The sequence below is a fragment of the Cajanus cajan genome, chromosome 11, assembly GCF_000230855.2.
Source record: "Cajanus cajan strain Asha chromosome 11, NIPB_CcT2T_4, whole genome shotgun sequence".
Classification (NCBI taxonomy): domain Eukaryota; kingdom Viridiplantae; phylum Streptophyta; class Magnoliopsida; order Fabales; family Fabaceae; genus Cajanus; species Cajanus cajan.
The window spans coordinates 22,796,520-22,818,553 of NC_138527.1; the positions used below are offsets into that span (position 1 = coordinate 22,796,520).

At 38.8% G+C, this 22,034-nt stretch overlaps 2 protein-coding genes and 1 pseudogene across 2 annotated transcripts; 1 reads left to right on the forward strand and 2 right to left on the reverse strand.

Moving 5' to 3' along the window:
* Window positions 1-137: 137 nt before the first annotated feature.
* Window positions 138-5,648, forward strand: LOC109814915 (Zim17-type zinc finger protein). Its single transcript, XM_020379448.3, has 4 exons — window positions 138-326; window positions 412-535; window positions 3,340-3,468; window positions 5,396-5,648. The coding sequence occupies exons 1-4, from the start codon at window positions 208-210 to the stop codon at window positions 5,501-5,503; spliced, it is 480 nt and encodes a 159-aa protein (XP_020235037.1). The 5' UTR covers window positions 138-207; the 3' UTR covers window positions 5,504-5,648.
* A 35-nt stretch (window positions 5,649-5,683) lies between these two features.
* Window positions 5,684-6,860, reverse strand: LOC109814919 (uncharacterized; the record flags this gene model as incomplete). The annotated part of the gene is made up of 2 exons (XM_083067399.1): window positions 5,684-5,821; window positions 5,935-6,860. A coding segment is annotated over one exon (414 nt), but the record flags the coding sequence as incomplete, so codon positions are not given.
* Window positions 6,861-8,442: 1,582 nt separating this feature from the next.
* LOC109814898 (CRS2-associated factor 2, mitochondrial-like) lies at window positions 8,443-21,478 on the reverse strand (annotated as a pseudogene).
* Between the last annotated feature and the right edge of the window lie 556 nt (window positions 21,479-22,034).

The following is a 22,034-nucleotide window of genomic DNA, read 5'->3' on the forward strand; positions in this document are numbered from 1 at the left end:
TAAAAAACAAAATACCATTTTAATAAATAAAAAACTAAAATAAAAGCACCAAAACATAATTTAGCTAAAAACAATATTAAAAAATAAAAAAATAGAAACAACTTTTCTTAATAAAATCATAGTTAGACCATAAAATTACCATTTTTTTGTTGTGATGCATCGTCTATACTTCACAAAATCTCACTCAATCTTCGTGCGTGTGTATCAATGGCGGCAAATACAGTCTATAGTGCGCCTCTGTTCCTTCCTCCTCTGTCACACTCACACAAAACCCCTAAACCTATTCACTCCCTCTGCTTCAACCCTCCTCCAATTACCCTCTTCAGGTTACCTTTCCATTCACAACCCCCTTTCTCTCTTTTCATTTCATCATTCTAAATTTCAATTTTAACCCTAACATTTTTCTTTCAGCTCTAAGTTTTCTGCTGCACTAGTCGCACCACCAAAGCTTCTCCGTCCAGTGTTCACAGTAAATGGGTTCGTGGGTGATGATTCTCTCACTGCCCCGGAACCGCAATCGCCCAATTCTGAAGCGGTTAGTCAATCATTATTATTATTATTATTATTATTATTATTATTATTAAATTTAATCATGGTTTTATAATAATAAAAATCTATCAAATCCCTTTTTCTTAAATTTTCACACCAATTAGTTGTCTCTCAATCTCTCTTAACATTCCATGTGACAAAATTTATTAGATTAAAATTAGAACTTGAATAGGTCCTGATTCTCTTTTTTTTTTTTTTTTGAGAAATTTAATTAGCTCCCTAAATAAATAATAAAAAAAGGCTAAAAACCTAATTTGGTCTCTTATTATAATTGTTTGTTTCAATTTAGTCCCACTTTAATTTTTTGTCTCAATTTAGTCTCTAATAAATTAAGGGGGTGTATTGGATTAAGATTTTAAAGGACTTTTTTAGTTAAAAAAAATCCTGCAGATTTTAGAAGACTTTGCAGGATTTTCATGACTTTTAAGATTTTGCAGGATTCTACAAGACTTAAAATTAGGATTTTAATGGATTCTGCAAGACTTTTAAATCATGATTTTAATGGATTTTATGGGATTTTGTAGAGTTTTGACATTTGATAAGATTTTAAAAAAACATCATACATTCAAATTTAAAAAGAGTTAAAGAAAAAAATAATAAAAAAAATAATGTCTAGATAAATAATAATAATAATTCTCCATAATATCCTATCCTCTTTTTATAGCATCCACTATCAATTGTAACAATTCATCGGAATCCTCTCCAAGCTTCATAATTTTTTTTCTCTTTTCCTTTTTCTTTATTATTTCCTTGTGAATCTCCCATTTGAATTACTAAAACAATATATGTTGAAAACTAGTTATATAAATAATTATGGATAAGAGACAAAATCAATAAAATTATATTATTATTTTTAGAAGCACACCAATTATATAAGATCGAATATATCTTGACTATCCAAATGGATCAAATACCTCAGTCATTATAAAAAAAAATGTAAAAACAAAAATATAAAAATATAAGATAATTTTTTATATATAAAAAAATCAATATATTCGATACTGAGAAAATATTTAGATATATAATTTTTTTTATATAAACGGAAGTATTTAGATATAGAAAATATATATATATATATATATATATATATACTATTTTTAGTTATATAGTATATGATAATTTTTAATGATATTTATAAATGTAAATTATTCTAACAAATATTTTAACAATATTTCCTTTTTTAAAAAATAAGCTAATGAAGGCATAAATCCTAAATCCTAAAAAATTAGATATTGCAATGTCTTATGTTAATTTTCTTTTTTTAAAATATAAAAAATCTTAATTTCACAATATAAAACTAAAAAGAAAAATTCATAGTAAAAAAAATAAAATAATTGTTGAGTCATAAAAGGGGGATAGATAAGAGTAACAAATTCAAGGGAAGGAGAGAGTTCGCAATTTTTATGCTGAGAGGGTTTTTCCCCGAACTAAGATCCATTTTCATCTCATTCTACTCACAGAAACCCTAACAAATTCATCTTATATATATATATATTGTAGAGATTATGATATCAATTTCATCTTTCATCTTTTTCTTTTCTTGACATGTGTTATAAAAAAAATTACCACTTAAAAGTTTAAATTTCGAGCATTTTTTTGTGTTATATAAAGGAACAAATTCAACTACATAGAATAAAATAAAGAAAGTCAATTAAAGAGAACGAACATAAAGATAGAGCAAGTCAATGACACTATCATTTACATATCAGAGTTTTACAAAATAGGGGAATGGGATGAGAACAGTACTACAATATTATATATGAGCAATGAACAATAGTGTATATTATTAGTAGAGAAAAAATGGAGAAGACATGAGCATAAAAAAAAAGATGAAAAACTCACTTGAAAATTCTTGAAACACTTGAAAAATCACTTCAAACAATCCTTCAAAATCCGATGAGTTTGGATGGGATTGTTTTATGAATCTGGTATTTATAGATAACACTAGAAAGTCTTTCAAAATCCCTCTCACACAACAATCCTTTAAAATCCTTATATTTTTGAATACCAATAGATTGTTTTTAAGTTGTAAAAAATCTCAAATGAATACCAGTGGATTTTAATGAACTCTTTAAAAAATCTTGAAAATCCATATTGAATACCACTGGATTGTTTTTAAGTGACATAAAATCTTGATTGAATACCAATGGACTTTTTTACTCAAAAAAAGTTTTTTAAAATCCTACGAAATCCTAAACCAATACACCCCCTAAATTGTTGCAATGTTGGACTTCCGTCCAAATTATTTAAACGAAGTTAACTGTTAGCCACGTGGATGCCACGTAGATGCATAGGTGGACCGTTCTGGTTTCAGATGCATTAATGAAATTTGACATCTACCTATGCATCTACGTGGCATCCACGTGGCCAACAGTTAACTCCTTTTAAATAATTTGGACGGAAGTCCGACATTGCAACAATTTAATTTATTAGGGACCAAATTGAGACTAAAAATTAAAGTAGGAGTAAATTGAAACAAAAAATTATAATAAGGGACTAAATTAGGTTTTTAGCAAAAAAAAAAAAAAAAAAAAAAAGAGAGAATTTGTTATTGGGCCTTGGATTTTCTACTGTTTTTGTAATTTGTTCTCTGGGGCTATTAAATCAGTCATAAATTGTTGTTTTTGTGGCAATTTCAAGCTGCTATAAATTAATTTTAGAGACTCAATTACAAAAAATGCAGAAGAACAGTAATCCGATTACAATTTTTTATATTTAATTAAAAATTTTCAAATATGTGCTTTTGTCTGTAGTTCTTTGATATTTTATACAGTCGCTTTGCATGTGCAGGGTGCTAGTATTGACTTAAAACTTCCGAGAAGAAGTTTGCTTGTAGAATTTACATGTGACTTGTGTGGTGAAAGAACAAAGAGGCTTGTTAACCGCTTAGCTTATGAAAGGGGTGCCGTTTTTGTACAGGTATCTATTATTTCGTGGGTCTTTTAGATTACATATACTATGAATATGTATGTTTAACAGTATTGTCTAAAAGATTGTTGGCGTGAATTTTTTTTATTTTAATGATCTTTTTTTTGGCATTTGTCTAATATTTTATTAAAACTTTTCTATATGGTTATGATAGTTTTTCTCCAACGTGATAAGTGGGACAGGGGACAGGGGGAAAACACATGTTGGACTGGATTGGCTGGAACCTTAGTCTGATGTCGTATGTATAGTCCAAGGCGTTGTCCCAACTCCTAACTTAATTTTTGAAGAACAGCTATTTAATTTTTTTCAGTGCCCATAAATTGCAAATAAGAAATAGGTAGTCTCTTAATGTTTCGGGATAATGAAGCGTAATGATTTCAGGGAATGACCTTTGCAATCATCTTATGTTCTGATGGTCGAAAATTGAAACTGACCAAATATTAGAAAATTGAGTATATCTGCATTCCTGCAGAGTTGCAATTTTTGAAAGATAATGACAATGCGAAAGTAACTGGAAGCAGAAATGAATCTGATTATTGAGAAAAATACCAAGGATTTAATACAACATATGGTGTGGTTTTGGCCATAGTTCATATACGCACATATAGGAGACTTGTCGAGTGAGAGATGTGAGAGGGAAGACTGAATCATGGTCATTGGATTTTGCACGGATGGTTAGGATTAGAATTTTAAAGATAACCACTTTAAAATATATCATATTTTATGTTCTAAGCTGTAGCACACATGCATGATCCAACAATTCAGATTTACTCTTCTCACTGTTACAATAAACCTCCTCTCAATATACATGTCCAAAGAGATGGAGTGAGTAAATGTAATTTTGCAATGCATAGTTCATGTAGTCTAGCCCATGCTCATTTTTACCCTTTTTGCCTATGTTTATAGCATTGGTTATATAGTTATAATTAATATACGGAAAGAGAGAGAGAGAGAGAAAATATAATTTTGTTATGCTTAGGTAATGCAGTCTAGCCCTTGCTCACCTTTACTTCTGCTGCCAGTTAGTAGTGTTTCTTGTACTGTTATACCTTTGCTTATATAGTTATACTTAATACACGGAAAGAGAGAGAGATAGAGAGAATGAGAGTATGAGATACATAAATTATAGCAATATGTAGTTTTCTATAACAAAAATATTAATGATGGTTTGATTGCTTATAACTTGGTAAGCTATTTGCTCATGCTAAAGCTTTTTTTTTTTTTTTTTTTTTTACATTTGCGTATAATTTAGTATTTTGACTATATTTTGGGGATGATATAAGGGGGCATGTTTTGACATTTTTATCGACACTGACTTTTCCAACTTATCTCTGTTTAATTTAAGAACAAAAACAGTGGGTCAAAATAGATGTTTTACAACAACCCTACTTGGTTTTGTATCCAAATATATTCAACATACTAGCTGCTAACTTGCCATATCTACTCCCAGTTTATGTGTATGTAGCATATTAATGTGCACCATATCTTTTTTATCTGTAAAATATTAAAATGGAACACCTATTTTTGCCTACAAGAAAAGAAAAATAATTTCTCAGCCATATAATCCTTTCCTGAGATTTGTGTTTGGTGCTCATGTCATACAAAGGAAGTAAAATGATTGTATTTCTGCATGTCAGCTTGTTCTGAAAGTTCAATAAATTACGGAATGGCTAATAATATTGGATCTTGCATGCAAGAGTGTAGAAAGTTAATTTGTGCTCATTATCTTGCGGCCAGTTTTGTGGTTACCTTTTAATCTTGTGTTGCTAAGTAATAAGTATGCTTTTGTTTTAGGAAACGTTACTGAATGATGATGGCCATATTCTCATGGTTTCCTTTCTTCTTTATACACATTTTGAAAAATTAGTGCCATGCAAATACTTATTCCATGCAAGTAATTGGAATTTCATCTTACTAGTGTGCAGGATGTCGACGGCATCATAAACTAGTTGACAATCTTGGACTTATCACAGAGTATGACTTTCGGGAGAATATAAGCATAGACTCAGAAACTGATCAAGTTTGATGTAATAACTTATAAAACTAGAGATATTTTATGTGACATTTCCTCATTTTTTTTCCATAATTCAAAAATTCGTATCCATCAACATTTCTGAGCACAGATCACAACCAAAAAAAAAGGAAAGAATCATCGGTATAGATTCTCATTATTCAGATCTATGCACATGAAATAATTTTATATCTTGCAAACCAAATAACTGCTTAGATTGAATCCATGAGACTGCTAGCAGCTGTAGACAATGACAGCTAGCAAAACTGTAATAGCCAGTCCAGCTGTTGTCCATATATTTCTCCCTTGTTGGTGGTTTGATGGAGCAGCATTCTGTGAAAGGAGGAAAAAATGTGGTCAAAACAATGTGATACTGATATGACGTTGGTAAATCTGGCTTATATTCGTATATAAATGTAATTTTGATATTTTACTAAACAAATTACCAAATTCAGACTTGGTGATGGTGCTGGTGTTGTGTCTGATTCTGCTGTGGTATCAGATGGTGCTGGGGGGCTTTTGCGAATAATTGTTGGAGCTGGAGCTGGTGCTTGATGTCTCCTGTGCCTGTGTCTGTGCCTATGCCTTCTAGTTCTATGCTTATCACTGTTTCAGAAAACATAAATTTGACTAATAAGTTGTATCAACATTAATATCAACTAAAAGGGTTGGACGATATATTTCTTTCAATCAAAAATATAAGAATAACATTGGCTTATATAATTATTCATAAGAATGATGAAATGTTTTGGGTATAATTCAAATGAAAAAGTACACAATTTTTGTATTTATGAACTTTATGAATTGTAATAGTCATCACATGAATCAATAAATAGTTTATTGCACATGAACTTAATCCTAATTTCCATCACAACAAGGACAAAACAGAAAAGAAAAAACAAGATGATCCTTCTTTTGGGACCGTGAAAAAAAATATTCATATTCTGGAATAAACCTTTTACATATCAGAAGGAAGAGGAGGGAGAACGCGTGACACATGAGATATTACATATAATTGGACATATTTCTTAGAATTGTTTGGGTTGAGAATCCAATGAATCTCACTCATGTTTGGTGTCTCAACATAGGCCATAGTAAACTCCCCCACCTTCACTAGCTTCCCTCTCTTCCCTGCCCGCAATACAAGGTTCCTGTGCTGGTATGAAAATATGCCATTGGTAAGACAAATTATGTCACCTGAATCAAACGCATCACACTCATCTCCCCAAAACTGAAAATGAACTGTTGTAGTTTCATCAGCCACAAAGGCCAAACACATCTTGTTATGCCCTTCTACTATGGTTTTCCCTTTGTCCAAAAGGATGAATTTAGTGTCTATGTTGTTCTGAGCTGCAGGCACAATGTTTTTTAAGAAGAATCATGTTCTTACTCATTCCTTCAATAACCTGCAATGCATTTCATTAGATAAGTAAACACAAAATCATGTGACATGAAAATAGCTTGTACAAGTTTTCCTTTTACCATATTTTAGGAATAAAGAAGCTTCTTAGAACCAAAATAAAAATGTAACAGATACATATTTGTATTTGTAGAACATAAAATAAGATAGGATATAAAGTTAATTATTCAATGTCATGCCACATTAGCTACTATGATCTAAGTGAAAGAGATTATAAGAAAACATAATGCAATCAAAACTTACTTGTTAATAGAAGAATGGAAAAATTAATGGAGTCAGTAGACACGAAGAAAGACCAGGAGTGTAGAAACTAGAAAATCAATAGAAAACCCGAAATCTTACTCGCTGAAAATTTTGTCTTTTGTTTTATTCTATTAGATTAGCTAATTGAAGTGTTACATCCTTTGCTACGTCACTTCGTGTATTAATTTTATGAATTTTGAGAATTAGGTTTACTGATAACTTATTTAGAGTTTAAGTTAGTATGACTTTTCTTGTAAAAAAGAAGTTAGTGTTTTGACCGTTTGAAAGGTTTTATTTTGTCTCTTTAGACATGGTAAATATTAGTTTTATTAAATTAAAATTCATAATAAAAGTATTTTTATTTTAATATATTAAAAATTTTCACGTTATTTAAAAGTCAAGATTAAAAATAATTTATAAACACTTTTTTTTTTATCATAATTGATAAAAATGAATTTTTAGATAATATATTATATGTAAAGTAGGGATGAGAAAAAAAAATATGTATCCACATATAGTTCCATATAAATAATGCTATAAATAGTAAATCAATTGAAATAAAAATTCTTACGATTGTTCAAACATATGAGATACAAAACTTTTGTTTTAGATCTTTTAAAAAATTACGTTAATATTTATATAATTTTTTTTAAGGTACATAACTCAAAAATTAATTTTTGTATTCTTTAAAACACATTTTAGAAAATCTATCTCAAAAAAATATATAAATATAATTACTTTTTTCAAAGTTTATCTCTAAAACATTTTTATTTTCTTATTAATAGGATTGAGATATTTCATGTCTCTATATTTTTATGTAATAAGGGTATTTAAAAATTATAAATATTTATTAGATCAATTAGTATTATATTTGATCCTCAAATCTCAAAGTCTCAAATTTGAATCTTATTTGTGAATATAGTTAATTTGTTTCCTTATATATGTGAAATATGCAAAATGTTAATTATGTATGAATGGAGAAAGAGTGCTTTCAAATCCTCAAAAAGATGACAAAAGTTAAAGAATAATACCATTTTGAATAGGAAAGAATATATGACACTTTCAAATACCCTTAATATGACATTATTAGGAGAAAGGGTGATATATCTTTTGAATCTCCAAAAGATGTATATAGCAAATACGGAAAACACACTGATTATGAGCGCATATTTTGTCAATAAAATGAAATAGAAAGGATGGATAATGCAATAAATGTTAAGTTAAAATAACTTTGAAATTGTTTGTGTTGATATTATAAATAAGTACATTGAAATATTAAGTTTGTTATGATTTATCTGTCATGTAAGATATGCATGTTATGCTCTTCATTGAAATTTCCTCTCCAGAGGATTATCTGCTCATCCTTGAACAAGATAGGGACACATGGCACTAAATCCTACAGTAACATGAACACCATTAAATGCTCAAGCACCAAGTGCACATTTTAACTTCAACATAAAAACAGAGAAAACCTTGAATTTTATGATTCCATAGACAATTAGACATACCTTAGCTTCACTCTAATCTTTTAGCAGTCACTTGTTCCTACATGTGTACAGTCCATGTTAAAAAACCAGAACAGAAAAACTGGAACACAGAAGTAAAGTTTCTGTTTTTGGTGTTTGAAAGAAAGGAAGAAAAGTCGTCACAACATTTCATTACTCTTTTCACTCTACTTTCGTAAAGTTACATTACACCAATATATGTCAAGGGGGCTTCTGATATGCAGTACATACGCTGCAGTAAATCTCCACAAAATAAGGACAAACAGTCCTATTTACCTAAACATTTGACCAAGCAACAAAAAAATCCCTTGAAATAAGGATTAACACTTATCTACACTTAACCACCTCAGTAGCAACTAAGATAGAAATAAAACACACATAAATATTTAATATTTTCTTAAAGTATCTAGAAAAATCTCAACTTCTAACGGTCCAGTCTCACAACCTCCTGAGTCTTAAAAGCTTCTGTACTAGCAGGGTTATTCGGCCACTGGCTCGGCCACTCGGCCACCTGATAGCTGACACCCAATCGGCACCCGAGTGGCCGAACCAGGTGGCTGATTAGCTACCAGATGATCCATAGATCCAGATTCCCACTGATAAAGAGTTAAGGACTCTCCCTAATTAAGGATTAAGAGTTAATCATACCAATAAGCTGATTAGAGGCGTATTACCTAATTTGGTAATCCTGTTACAGGGCCCATGGGAATCCGGGCCCATAAATGTCAGTATAAATAGCTCATGTCACGAGGTAACGTCACTGTTCATTAATTACTATCGATATTTGTGCTTTGTCTTGACTTGAGCGTCGGAGTGCCTTTTGCAGGTACCTCCCCCTCACCGGAATATTCGATCAGAGCTCTCGTTCGGCCCTCAGAATACGAGAAGATTACTAGTGTGCCCTTCATACAGGTACAGCTTCCCTCACCCTTTCCACCACATTCACATAAACACCATTTCTAGCTGAATATTGAACCAAAATTTAGCACGTCTACCAATACAATCTTTGAACTAAATTTGGACCAAGAAACAAACTTTTGTAAGCCTCTACTACCCAATAATTCACTTATCGACTTTCATCAAAGGATGTGAATTCAATCCGTTGTTTCTCATTTATTTTGTTCCCTTATATGTCAAACCCTCTATTACATTCTTCACAAGCCTAGGATATATAGGTGCATAAGGCTTCCACAGCATGAAAGGAATAACTGGACGGTTCATGGGATCATAATTTCATCCTCTGTACATAAGCAGTATATTAATGTTGTGGTAGATAACTTTCCCACCACACTTGTCCTGTGGACACAGCAAAACACACACTCAGAGGATAAGAAATGCTTCTGGGAGTTTAGATAAGAATCATCAACGTTTTAAAGGTTCAAAACAACAATGTTGACCTCAAGGTGGAAGCAAACATTGTCCATGTCAAGAGTTGGCACACCCAAGCACTTAATCCTCATAGCTTCAACCTTCTTCCAATAGTTATATATGTGAGTGACTCCCCCCTTACCTAGCACAACACAAAGATCATTAGCTAATTGCCTAAGAACTCATCTATATAAAATAAAGAATTTGACTCCTCTAAATGCCCTTTCAGATTAGAAAAGTGAAGCATTATAACTCTTAGGTAGTGTTTGGCTCAACTTTTTTTAGCTTAAAACTATGTTAAAGTTGAAGTTAGAAATAAGAACTTCCAAAGTAAAATTAAAGTTGTTTGATAATTTAAAAAAAATACATTAAACCTATAGCTACTTTAAAGCTAAAAGTTATTGATAAATAATTTTATAAATTCTCTAGTTTTCGTAAAAGTTCTTCCTTCTCTCCATTCTACAGTGTAGTCCTTCACTATCACTCAACCCAATAAAGACTACCAATGCCATTAAAGATAGTGCCAACCACAAATCTCATACACCTAAATTTCTATTTGAAACTACCACATAAATTGAATGTTAACTTCAACTCTAAATTTTAAGTTTGATGCCCTGTAAATAATCAGAATTTAAATTTATTTGTTTTTAAATTTAAATTCTTATCAGAATTTTAGCCGTTAATAATCAACAGCTACAATTCCTTACTTTTTTCCCAAAAAGTGCAGCACTCACTAAATTAAATCAAGTTCAATAACCTCAATTTAAAATAAGCACATAAACTCCCAAATTAAGTGGACAAGAACATAAGAAAGAAAAATTGATACGAGTAACAATAATAAACAATAAAACAAACCATTCACATAAGCAGCCAATAGACATTTTACAAGAATTTAATTAGCAAACAGTACATTAAGAGTTTAAAGATTTTTTAAACTACAATCCAATCATAAATTGTCATGTATGATAAAATCACCAAAAAAATTTGTAATAATTATTTTAAAAGTAATTTCTAATTGATTGACTGAATCAAAACTAAACTCATTTAGGTTCAAATATTCCCCATCTTCAAGCTTTTCCACTAGCATATCCAATAGTGTACTAACCCCAGAATCTATATCATTTATAAGGTAGATTATCCTATTTGATGTCCGCATTATTTGGAATAATTTTGCCCTAAAAATTATCTCTCAAAATACTTTGTTTACTATTTTTTTTCAAAACCTACTCTTGTAACTACAACTAAATAAAAACTGTTCACATCCTCTTATTATTAACCCCTCACTTTTGTTTTCTTTTATCGAAAAAACACAAAGGAAGAGTCGTTAATACACTAGTATATACAAGGAAAATAACTATCGAAAACTTTTGCGGAGGAAAAATTCATGGTCTTTAAAGTGTTACTATACTCCCTAAAACAAAAATTCCAAATAAATTCTTAGTATCAAATAAATCTCTAAATTTAACTATCATTATTTATGTACCGGAGAGACCGTATCGGTCACGTGGGCCAACACGTGCCATTTCGTCAGACACTCATGCATAGTAAGCCACGTACAAGCATCACCATCAACGTCGGCTCGGCATGAGGCCGAGAACCGACATCAGTCTGGTTAATACCAATATGAACCATCATCACTCATCGAGTCGGCTCGGTCAAGTACCGTTCCGACATAGATCATACCGGAAGTATACAAGCTGCCGTATACGGACTAGACGGTTCGGTCATTTGCCGTTCCGACTAGTATTGAATAGTCGGCTCGGCCTCTTGCCGAAGGGTTAAACAAGTCATAATGGTAATCACAATTAAGAAAGGTAAGTACATGATTAAAGCCTAACAACCAATTAGTACCGTATTACCTAATTTGGTAAATATCTGAGAGGGCCCATCACGCTCAGGCCCATGTCAGATGCTATAAATAGGTCACACATAACAAGGTATGTCACTGTTCATTAATTATCCTAGAATATCGTGCTTATCCTGACTTGAGCGTTGGAGTGCCTTTTGCAGGTACCTCCCCCCTCTGAAGAATCCGTTTGAAGTATCCGTTCGGCCCTTCTTACCAAGAAGACTACGAGTGTATCCTTAAGCAGGTACATTTTGGCGCCCACCGTGGGGTCGAACCGATAGCATTGCAGAAGCACTGAAAGTTTACGAGTAAAAGAATCATGGTAAAGACAAGGAATACTAATTTTGAAGGGCAACAGTCTGAAGACGAGCATCAGTCCGGGGCCGAGACGGTTGAGGAGACAAACTTGACCGATATGGTGCGCCAGATGAAGGAAGAAATGATCGCCATGAAACAACAGCGAGAGAGAGATGCTGCCGAGATGGCTGCATTGAGAGAAGAGAATGCTGCGCTGAAAAATCAATACCGGGATCCCACATGGAAACCATCTGAGACAACTCACACACAGGGGTCGTTCCACTCGCAGGGCCCTCACTCTTCTCTTCCCCACACCTCCGTCGCCGCTCCAGCTGCGCATGCTTCGGTCGGCCGACCGATCCAGCCTTTGCCGGCCGGAGCACATCGGCATTCTTTTACCCCGAACATCATGCAGATGGCACTCCTTGACCATTGGAAGTCTTTGCCCTTAGACAAGTATGATGGCACTACCGATCCAGACGAACACGTGGATGTGTTCTTGACTCAAGTTACTCTAAGCACAAACGATGATGCTGCTCTATGCCGAATCTTCCCAACATCCTTAAAGGGACAAGCACTGAGTTGGTTTACTCGGCTTCCGGCCAACTCGATCGATTCGTTCAGTACGTTGGCTTCCCAGTTCACAATTCAATTTGCTACCAGTCGGCCTCACCAATTGACCTCGTTGGCACTAATCAGCATTCGTCAGGAGAAGAAGGAATCTCTTCGGACATTCATGAGCCGATTCAACAAAGCGGCGCTCGAAATTCGAGACTTAAACCCTGCTGTAGCTCTACACCACCTTACCACTGCCTTGAAGCCAGGGCCTTTTGCCAACAACATTTGTAAGAAATCCCCTACAGACATGGATGATTTGCGTCGGCGAGCCGACAAGTACATGCAGATGGAGGAATTGGCCGAGTTCCGGAACCAAGCCCGAGTAGAAGTGTCAACAAAACCTGACAAGCTGGCCGAGCCGAGTTTTCGGAGTCGACCGAAAGAGTTGGTTCCCCGCGAGAAGCCTCCTTGGGGACCAAGGTACTCACAATACACGCCCCTCAATACTAGCCGGTCAGCAGTATTAGAACAAGCACTGGCCTCGGATATACTGGTCATCCCAAAACGAGCATCAACCCCTCCTCGGGCCGATACGACCAAGTCATGCAGATATCATCGCAACCGTGGGCATTCAACTGACGATTGTTTGGCTCTGAAGGATAAGATTGAAGACTTAGTCAAGCAGGGACAGCTGCAAGGTTTCGTTGAGCGTCCAAACCGATCGAGATACGAAGACCGGTCACGGAGACGCGACCAACTCGAACAAAGGACAGAAACACGTTCTCGCAGAGAACGTAGTCGGTCTAGAGATAGAAGAGAGGATGAGCCTTCGGCACAGCCTCGGCGAGTCATCAATACCATTGCCGGGGGATTCGCCGGAGGTGGCTCGTCTTCATCTGCACAAAAAAGACACCTGCGGGCTGTCCGGCATGTTCATGCCATCGAATCCCCTCGTCGCCGCCTTCCCACTATAACTTTCACAGAAGCTGATTTTAAAGGCATCGATCCGGACCAGGATGATCCAATGGTAATCAGCGTCGAAATTCACAATTGTATTGTACGCAAGACGCTGGTCGACCAAGGAAGTTCGGCCGACATCCTCTACTGGAATACGTTCAAGCAGTTGGGCATCCCGGAGTCCGAGCTAGTTCCGTATGATGAACCCTTGGTCGGGTTCTCCGGCGAACGGGTCAAGACCAAGGGATACATCAAGTTGTCGACTCAGTTCGGATTTGAAGGCGCCGAATACCGAGATGTTTCAGTTAAATATGTGGTGGTACACGCCAGCACATCTTACAACATTCTCCTTGGACGACCATCACTGAATCGGCTCGGAGCAGTCGTATCTACCCCTCATTTGGCCATGAAATTTCTGGCCGAGTCAGGACGAGTCGTCACGGTTCATGCCGACCAAAAGACGGCGCGGGAATGTTACTTCGCTAGTTTGCGACTGCCAAGAATAAAAGACGAGGTACCTAGGAGGCCGAGTGGGGTTCACTCGGTGTCCCATCATTCGACTGTGGACCTTGATCCCCGGATCGATCAGGACGAAAGAGTCGAACCTATTGATGACAAGCAACCGATTCAAGTAGGGGTGTTGGAGTCACAAGTCACTTATATAGGAGCCAACCTGTCCGAGCGGGAACAATTGGCTGTCAGCCAAGTGATCCTCAAAAATAGTGACCTATTTGCTTGGCATCCCTCTGACATGCCCGGCATTGATCCTAGTTTCCTCTGTCACAAATTGTCCATAAGCAAAGAAGCAAGACCGATCGCTCAACGGCGTCGAAAGGCTGGGGAGGACAGGAAGGCGACAATAGAGGCCGAAGTGAGTAAGTTGCTAGAAGCCAAGTTCATCCGGGAGGTACACTACTCAACTTGGCTAGCTAATGTAGTAATGGTCAAGAAACCGAATGGGAAATGGCGCATGTGTACTGACTACACTAATTTGAACAAAGCCTGTCCGAAGGATGCCTATCCGCTACCAAACATTGATCGGCTCGTCGATAGGGCATCTGGCCACAAATTCCTGTCATTCCTGGACGCAAATTCCGGATATAACCAAATCCGAATGCACCCTCAGGATGAAGAGAAAACGGCGTTCATCACCGAAACAGCCAATTACTGTTACCGAGTTATGCCCTTCGGCTTGAAAAATGCCGGAGCCACTTACCAACGGTTGATGAACAAAATTTTCAGTGACCACATTGGCCGATGTATGGAGGTGTACGTTGATGACATGGTAGTAAAGTCAAGTAGCGTATCTGTACACGCACAGGACTTGACTGATGTGTTTCACGCGCTTCGGCACCACCAAATGAGACTCAACCCCGACAAGTGCGTATTCGGGGTCTCAGGTGGCAAGTTTTTAGGGTTTATGTTGTCGAGTCGCGGCATTGAAGCAAATCCTGACAAGTGCCAAGCCATTCTAAGCATGAAAAGCCCAAGTACCCTGAAAGAAGTTCAGAAGTTGGCAGGCCGGCTCACTTCGCTCTCCCGCTTTCTTCCTTGCCTAGCTAAGATAGCTAGACCCATCCTCCTTTTGCTCAAGAAGACCGAGCGATTCCAATGGACCCAGGAATGTGAAACATCATTCCAACATTTCAAGGAGCGCCTTAGTACACCCCCAGTCCTTTCCAAACCAGTTGCCAACATTGACATGATCATATACTTAGCGGTCTCCGACAACTCAATTAGCGCTGCGCTAATACAAGAAAACCGAGAAGGGCAACAACTAGTGTATTTCATCAGTCAGACTTTGCAGGAAGCCGAACGACGATACCAGTTAATTGAAAAGGTAGCCTTAGGACTCATCTACACTGCTCGTCGACTCAGACAATACTTTCATAGCCACAAGATAATTGTTCGGACCGATTGTCCAGTGGCAAAAGTATTAAGAAAACCAGAGATTGCCGGCCGAATGATGGCATGGTCGGTCGAGTTGTCAGAGTTCGATTTGTCCTTTGAGCCGAGAGGTCCAATCAAGTCGCAGCACTTGGCTGATTTTGTTAACGAGCTTACCCCTTCGGGGCGTTTTGAAGACGAATCATGGACCTTGCATGTCGATGGGTCTTCTAACGCCCAAGGCAGCGGAGCAGGAGTGATACTGGCTAGTCCCTCAGGCGTCACAATTGAGCAGTCCCTTCGGTTCGGTTTTCGTGCCTCGAATAACCAAGCGGAATACGAGGCCCTACTAGCTGGGATGCGGTTGGCAACCGAGATGGATGTGAAGCGAGTCATATGCTGGACCGACTCAAAGATAGTGGCCGAGCAGGTCAATGATAATTTCCAAGTTAAAGATGCGAACTTATTACAATACTATCATCTATTCCAAAAATTGAAGGATGAATTCAGCGAGGTTCAGGTTAGCCATGTTTTGCGTAGCAATAATGAACGAGCTGATCAGTTAGCTCGGCTCGCCAGCAGCCGGAAGCCGGGACAGCTGCGCACCACTATTCATCTTGAAGTTCCCTCCCCAAGCGTAACAACCGAGTGCATGGCAATAGATGAATCACCCTCATGGACCACACCCATTCGGAACTATATCACTAACGGCGCAGTACCGGCCGACCCGTTGGAGGCTAAGAAGTTGCGAACACAGGCGGCTCGGTACTCCATGATAGCCGAGGACCTCTACAGACGGGGGTTCTCCACCCCGCTGCTCAAATGCATAGATAGTCACCAAGCAGATTACGTGATGAGGGAAGTCCATGAGGGTATTTGTGGCTCCCATTCCGGAGGACGAACCTTAGCAGCTAAAGTCTTGCGGGCCGGTTATTATTGGCCAACTCTGAAGGGGGACTGCGCCGACCTTGTCAAGAAATGTGTTCAGTGCCAAAAATACGGGAACCTCATCCATGCCTCAGCTGCTGAACTTCATAGCATCAGCTCTCCATGGCCGTTTACTTTATGGGGCATTGATGTACTCGGCCCATTTCCGGTGGCGAAGGGACAAGTTAAGTTTCTCCTCGTAGCTGTCGATTACTTCACAAAGTGGATTGAGGCCGAGCCGCTTGCCTGCATCTCCGCCGCTAATGTCCAGAAATTTTTCTGGAAGAACATAGTTACCCGTTTCGGCATCCCATATGCCATCATCTCGGATAACGGCCTACAATTCACGGACAAAAAGTTCAACTCTTTCCTTGAAAACCTTGGCATCCGGCATAGGTTTACATCAGTTGAACACCCCCAGTCGAACGGCCAGGCCGAAGCGGCCAATAAGGTTATCCTCACCGAATTAAAGAAACGGCTCGGTTCGGCAAAAGGGGCATGGGCCGAAGAGTTGCCAGAGGTCCTTTGGGCGTATCGATGTACACCACAATCAGCAACAAAAGAGACACCCTTTCGCCTGACTTACGGCGCGGACGCCATGATCCAGGTTGAAGTCGGAGAGCCATCATTCTGAAGACAGCACTTCCATGAGGAGTCTAACAATGCTTCGCTCCGAGCCGAGCTTGATGTCCTCGATGAAGCACGGGAAAAAGCACAGATTGTGGCCGAGGCATGTAAACAACGCATGACACGCCGTTTCAATTCAAGTGTTAAGCCGAGAACATTTCACGAAGGTAATCTTGTATGGAGAGCAACCGGGTCAGCCAGACGCAACTCTTCAGAAGGGAAGCTATCAGCCAACTGGGACGGCCCTTTCCGGATACGGCATGTCCTCAACAATGGAGCGTACAAGTTAGAAGAGTTGTCCGGCAAGGTCGTTCCTCGGACATGGAATTCTACTCATTTGAAGACATATTACAGTTGAATCAACATCATGTATTTACATTTCAACTATGTATAATGATGCACTCTTTTCCTTGAACCGGTCTTTTCTCCTCTTAAAAAATCGTGAAAAGAGGTTTTGGCCGGCAAGGTTTTTAATGAGGCATCCAATCAATAACAACACAGTTCAATTATCTTTGACTTACTATACATTTTTAACATTAAAGTTTTTACAAGTCTTCCCTCCCGAGATGTCTCTCGGCTAAGGATGTGACTTTCAATCCTACAAGTCTTCCCTCCCGAGACGTCTCTCGGCTAAGGATGTGACTTTTAATCCTACGTCTTCCCTCCCGAGATGCCTCTCGGCCAAGGATGCGGCTTTAGTTTTAGATCTTCTAACCCGAGATGACTCTCGGCCAATGAGAAAAACATTGCGAAAAGAATTCAAAGCAGTATACGAAGAGAAAAATCGAATTTATTAAAAGGCACTATCGGCCTAGCAACAAAAAAAAAAAAAAAAAACGGGCACTATTGGCCCGGAATTACAACGCAAAAACCTAAGAAACTACCTCCGCCTCGCCAGGAATCGGACCAGCCTCAGGCACTTCTTCCTCCTGAATTGTAACATCCTCATTTGGCTCGTTCGCCCGAGCCAGAGCTTCCTCGTCGGCTTGTTGATCAGGAGGAATAGAAGTGAGGTCCACCAGCTTCCCTTGAAAGAAATCTTTCGTCATGTCAAGATGGAAGTCTGGCGGAAAGTCGCCGAAATGACAGGCTTGCCGAGCCGCTTGGGCAAAGCCGACCTGATGCTGGCTAAGGACCTTGGCACGCGCTTTCTCCTTATAGGCCTCGAAAGCGGTCTTCTCAGCATCCAACCCCTTCCCTAGAGCAGTAACCTTGTCGGTCTCGGTCTTCAAAGCAAGTTCGAGACGCTGAACCTTCAAGGCCAAGTCGTCGGCAACCCGCCCTCTGCGATCCATTTCAGCCTGGTACTTGCTGTTGGATGTTTGAGCGTCTGTTAAAGCCGCCAGCGTCTCTTGAAGAGACTTCTCCTGCTCAGCAAGCTGCCGGGGCAGCCCATCAGCCTCGCCGTTCGGCTGCATAACTATGCTTTGGGCCATTGCCACGACCCGCACTTGGAACTCGCAGAAGAAGCTCCATTTTTGAGCCGAGCTCATGCGACTCAGCATCCCTTGGCCGGCTTCAGAAGTTAAGTCTTGACTCAGGAAATCCTGAGCGTTGACGTTCCCGGCCAAAAAACTTGGCGAAGATAGACCTTCTGGAACAGGGGGGCTAGCCACTCGGCGTTGTTTGGCCCGACGACTTTCTTCCTCGGCCCTTGCATCCGGCCTTCTTTTTTCAGGTTGGGGCCGAGTGGGTTTCTTTTTCCGAGCCGACGACCCTACCCCAACAGCTTGGACGGTAGCTTGATTCCCACCCATCGGGGCTGAAGTCTTGTTTCCAGTAGTCGCCGCCAATTGATTCCGGATCAGGTTACGGATGTCTAGATCGTCATCTCCATGGGCAGCCATTATACCTGCACATTATTAGTCAAAATCAATGATAACACACAAATTTAATTAAATAAGAAAGGTACTATACCAATTAGTTCCTCGACTACATCGGCCGATTCAAACAACCGGATCAGAGGACGACATGGTAGAGGCCGAGGTAGTTTGTCTAAAAAACATAGACTCATTCTCTCCTCCGGGGACATGCGTGATTTGGAAACCGTGTCGTACTTGCGCGGCTTCCGGGTCCAATACAAGGGAAATAGGGGATTCCCTTCGGCATCAAAGAAATACTTTTTTCCTGGTTCTGGCCGAATCATCACCTTCATAAATCCCACTTTAAATTTTTTGTACGAGGTGGTAAAAGGTTGCAGCAAGCAATCATTGTGACGAATCAACTACAGCCACTTAGCCTTTTTCGTCGGCCGAGACGTATAGAAGTGCAGGAATAGATGTGGAGTGGGTTGGAGACCGAGGGCTAGACACAAATGCCTAAACCCTTGCATAGCGGCCCAAGTGTTCGGGTGAAGTTGGCTCGGCGCCACATTAAGAAGCCGAAGTATACTCATGAAATAATCGTCAAAAGGGAGGGATATCTTCAGATCCTGGAACATATAATCATACACGTAAAAGAATGGGTATTTGGACGATCCTTGATTCAAATAAACGAAGTCTGGATTCGAAGCCCCGTCACCTCGGCACGGTTGGAAAAAGACAGCAGAAGGTTCTTCATCTTCGGGAAAGTTTAAAAACTTTATGGCTGATACGAAGTCCACAAGAGACTTCTTGCTCGTATACCGAGAGTATACACTACCAACTTCACCATGTACCCACGAATACCCGGGAGTCGATATGGGAGGAAAAATTCTTGACGATTCCCCACCCCGACTCGGCTGATCTTCAGAACCCACAGCCGATGCCGAATCATTCCCGCTTTGCGACCGATCGGACCCCGAAGCCGACTCTGCGGAATCGCCCCCATTCGAAGCTGAAGCCGACGCTACCTCCTGGTTCGGCGTCGTCCTTAACCTAGATTCCTCTTCGTCCCCAGAGGAGTCAACATGAACAATGTCCAGGTTAGCCATTACGTACCTGATGATTGAACTTGACCAATTGCTGTTGAGTACTCAAAACGCTCTCAAATATCTTCGGCTCGGAGCAGCTAGTAAGTTTGCATGTGGAAACCCTTCCTCCTACACATCTATTTATAGGCGTTCTTAATAGGCAACTGAAGAGACACCCCCTCTTGCCTACCGTTGGATCATTTAGATCCAACGGTCTAGGGCGCGCAACTCTTCGCATGCGTCATTAATGACCAACGGTTATATCCCTTCGCTTCCCTCCATAACTTCTCGCGTACGCCATCAAATGCCCAACGGTTACAACCCTTCATATCCCACCATCAGTTGTAACCCTTAGCTTCTTCTTCAAGACACCAACTGAAAAATCCTGTTTTTATTTCATTAACCTTTCGCATCGCTTCGCTCCTCAAAGGCTGGGGGGCTTGTGTACCGGAGAGACCGTATCGGTCACGTGGGCCAACACGTGCCATTTCGTCAGACACTCATGTATAGTAAGCCACGTACAAGCATCACCATCAACGTCGGCTCGGCATGAGGCCGAGAACCGACATCAGTCTGGTTAATGCCAATATGGACCATCATCACTCATCGAGTCGGCTCGGTCAAGTACCGTTCCGACATAGATCATACCGGAAGTATACAAGCTGTCGTATACGGACTAGACGGTTCGGTCATTTGCCGTTCCGACTAGTATTGAATAGTCGGCTCGGCCTCTTGCCGAAGGGTTAAACAAGTCATAATGGTAATCACAATTAAGAAAGGTAAGTACATGATTAAAGCCTAACAACCAATTAGTACCGTATTACCTAATTTGGTAAATATCTTAGAGGGCCCATCATGCTCAGGCCCATGTCAGATGCTATAAATAGGTCACACATAACAAGGTATGTCACTGTTCATTAATTATCCTAGAATATCGTGCTTATCCTGACTTGAGCGTTGGAGTGCCTTTTGCAGGTACCTCCCCCCTCTGAAGAATCCGTTTGAAGTATCCGTTTGACCCTTCTTACCAAGAAGACTACGAGTGTATCCTTAAGCAGGTACAATTTAATTACACTATTTTTTAACATTAGAGTAATGTAATTATTACTTTACAAATTTGTTTATAAATTTTTAGTTTCAGGACTAATATAACATCTTTTAAATGTAAGAATCAAAATCACTGAATTTTTTCTTTACAAATTTTTTTTGCATTTTTGTTCTTTCTTGTAAAAAGATAATAGTTGAGAGAAAATTAGAAGATACCTAAATTGATTTTCCTGGAACAGTCACTGTGACGATAGTGTTCGACAAGCTCCACCACCTCATCTTCACTAAGCAATGCTCCGAGGACCTGCTCTCGCTCCTCCTCGATTCTCTTCCAGTTCACATTTGAACTTTGGCGCCAAGAATTTGAATTTTGAATTCAAATTCTTTGGGCTACCATGTGCTGAACGTGAATCATGGCTAATTATACTTCATTTAGAGTGAATTTAAGATGCATTTGAGTGGTTCGTCGTGAACCGGGGGGAAACATCGATCCATCTCCAGTTGAACCAGCCCGGCCCAAACGGGGAGAATTTGGGCGAGTCGCAGAAGATGATGGGCCCAACGTGTTGAGTTAGTATGTTAATTCAGATGTTTGTTAAAAAAGGAAAATCAACCTATATAAAGGCATGAACACTTTTGCACGTATATGAAAAAATACATACAATTTCTCTCTTATCCTTTTCTTTATTTTTAATCATTTTCTACAGCGTTTGCATCCCTAACAAATTGGTATCAAGAGGTTGAAGATCTTAGGGCAAAGATTCAAAAGCATTTCTTCAGGAGAGTATAGTTTGAGTTTCATAGCGATCAACATGATAGGTCTCAATGGTCACATTCTTGGAAATTTGCCAGTTCTTAATGGAAAGAATTGGGACAAATGGAGTGTTTAGATGAATGCGTTGTTTGGTTTCCAAGACGTTCTTGATATTGTCAAGAATGGTTATGCGCCACTTGTTGAACCTGCAACTGAA

Coding starts and splice junctions, on each gene's coding strand:
- LOC109814915 (XM_020379448.3), top strand. CDS start 208: ATGGCGGCAAATACAGTCTATAGTGCGCCTCTGTTCCTTCCTCCTCTG. Junction 327..411: donor CCTCCAATTACCCTCTTCAG/GTTACCTTTCCA, acceptor TTTTTCTTTCAG/CTCTAAGTTTTCTGCTGCAC. Junction 536..3,339: donor AATCGCCCAATTCTGAAGCG/GTTAGTCAATCA, acceptor TTGCATGTGCAG/GGTGCTAGTATTGACTTAAA.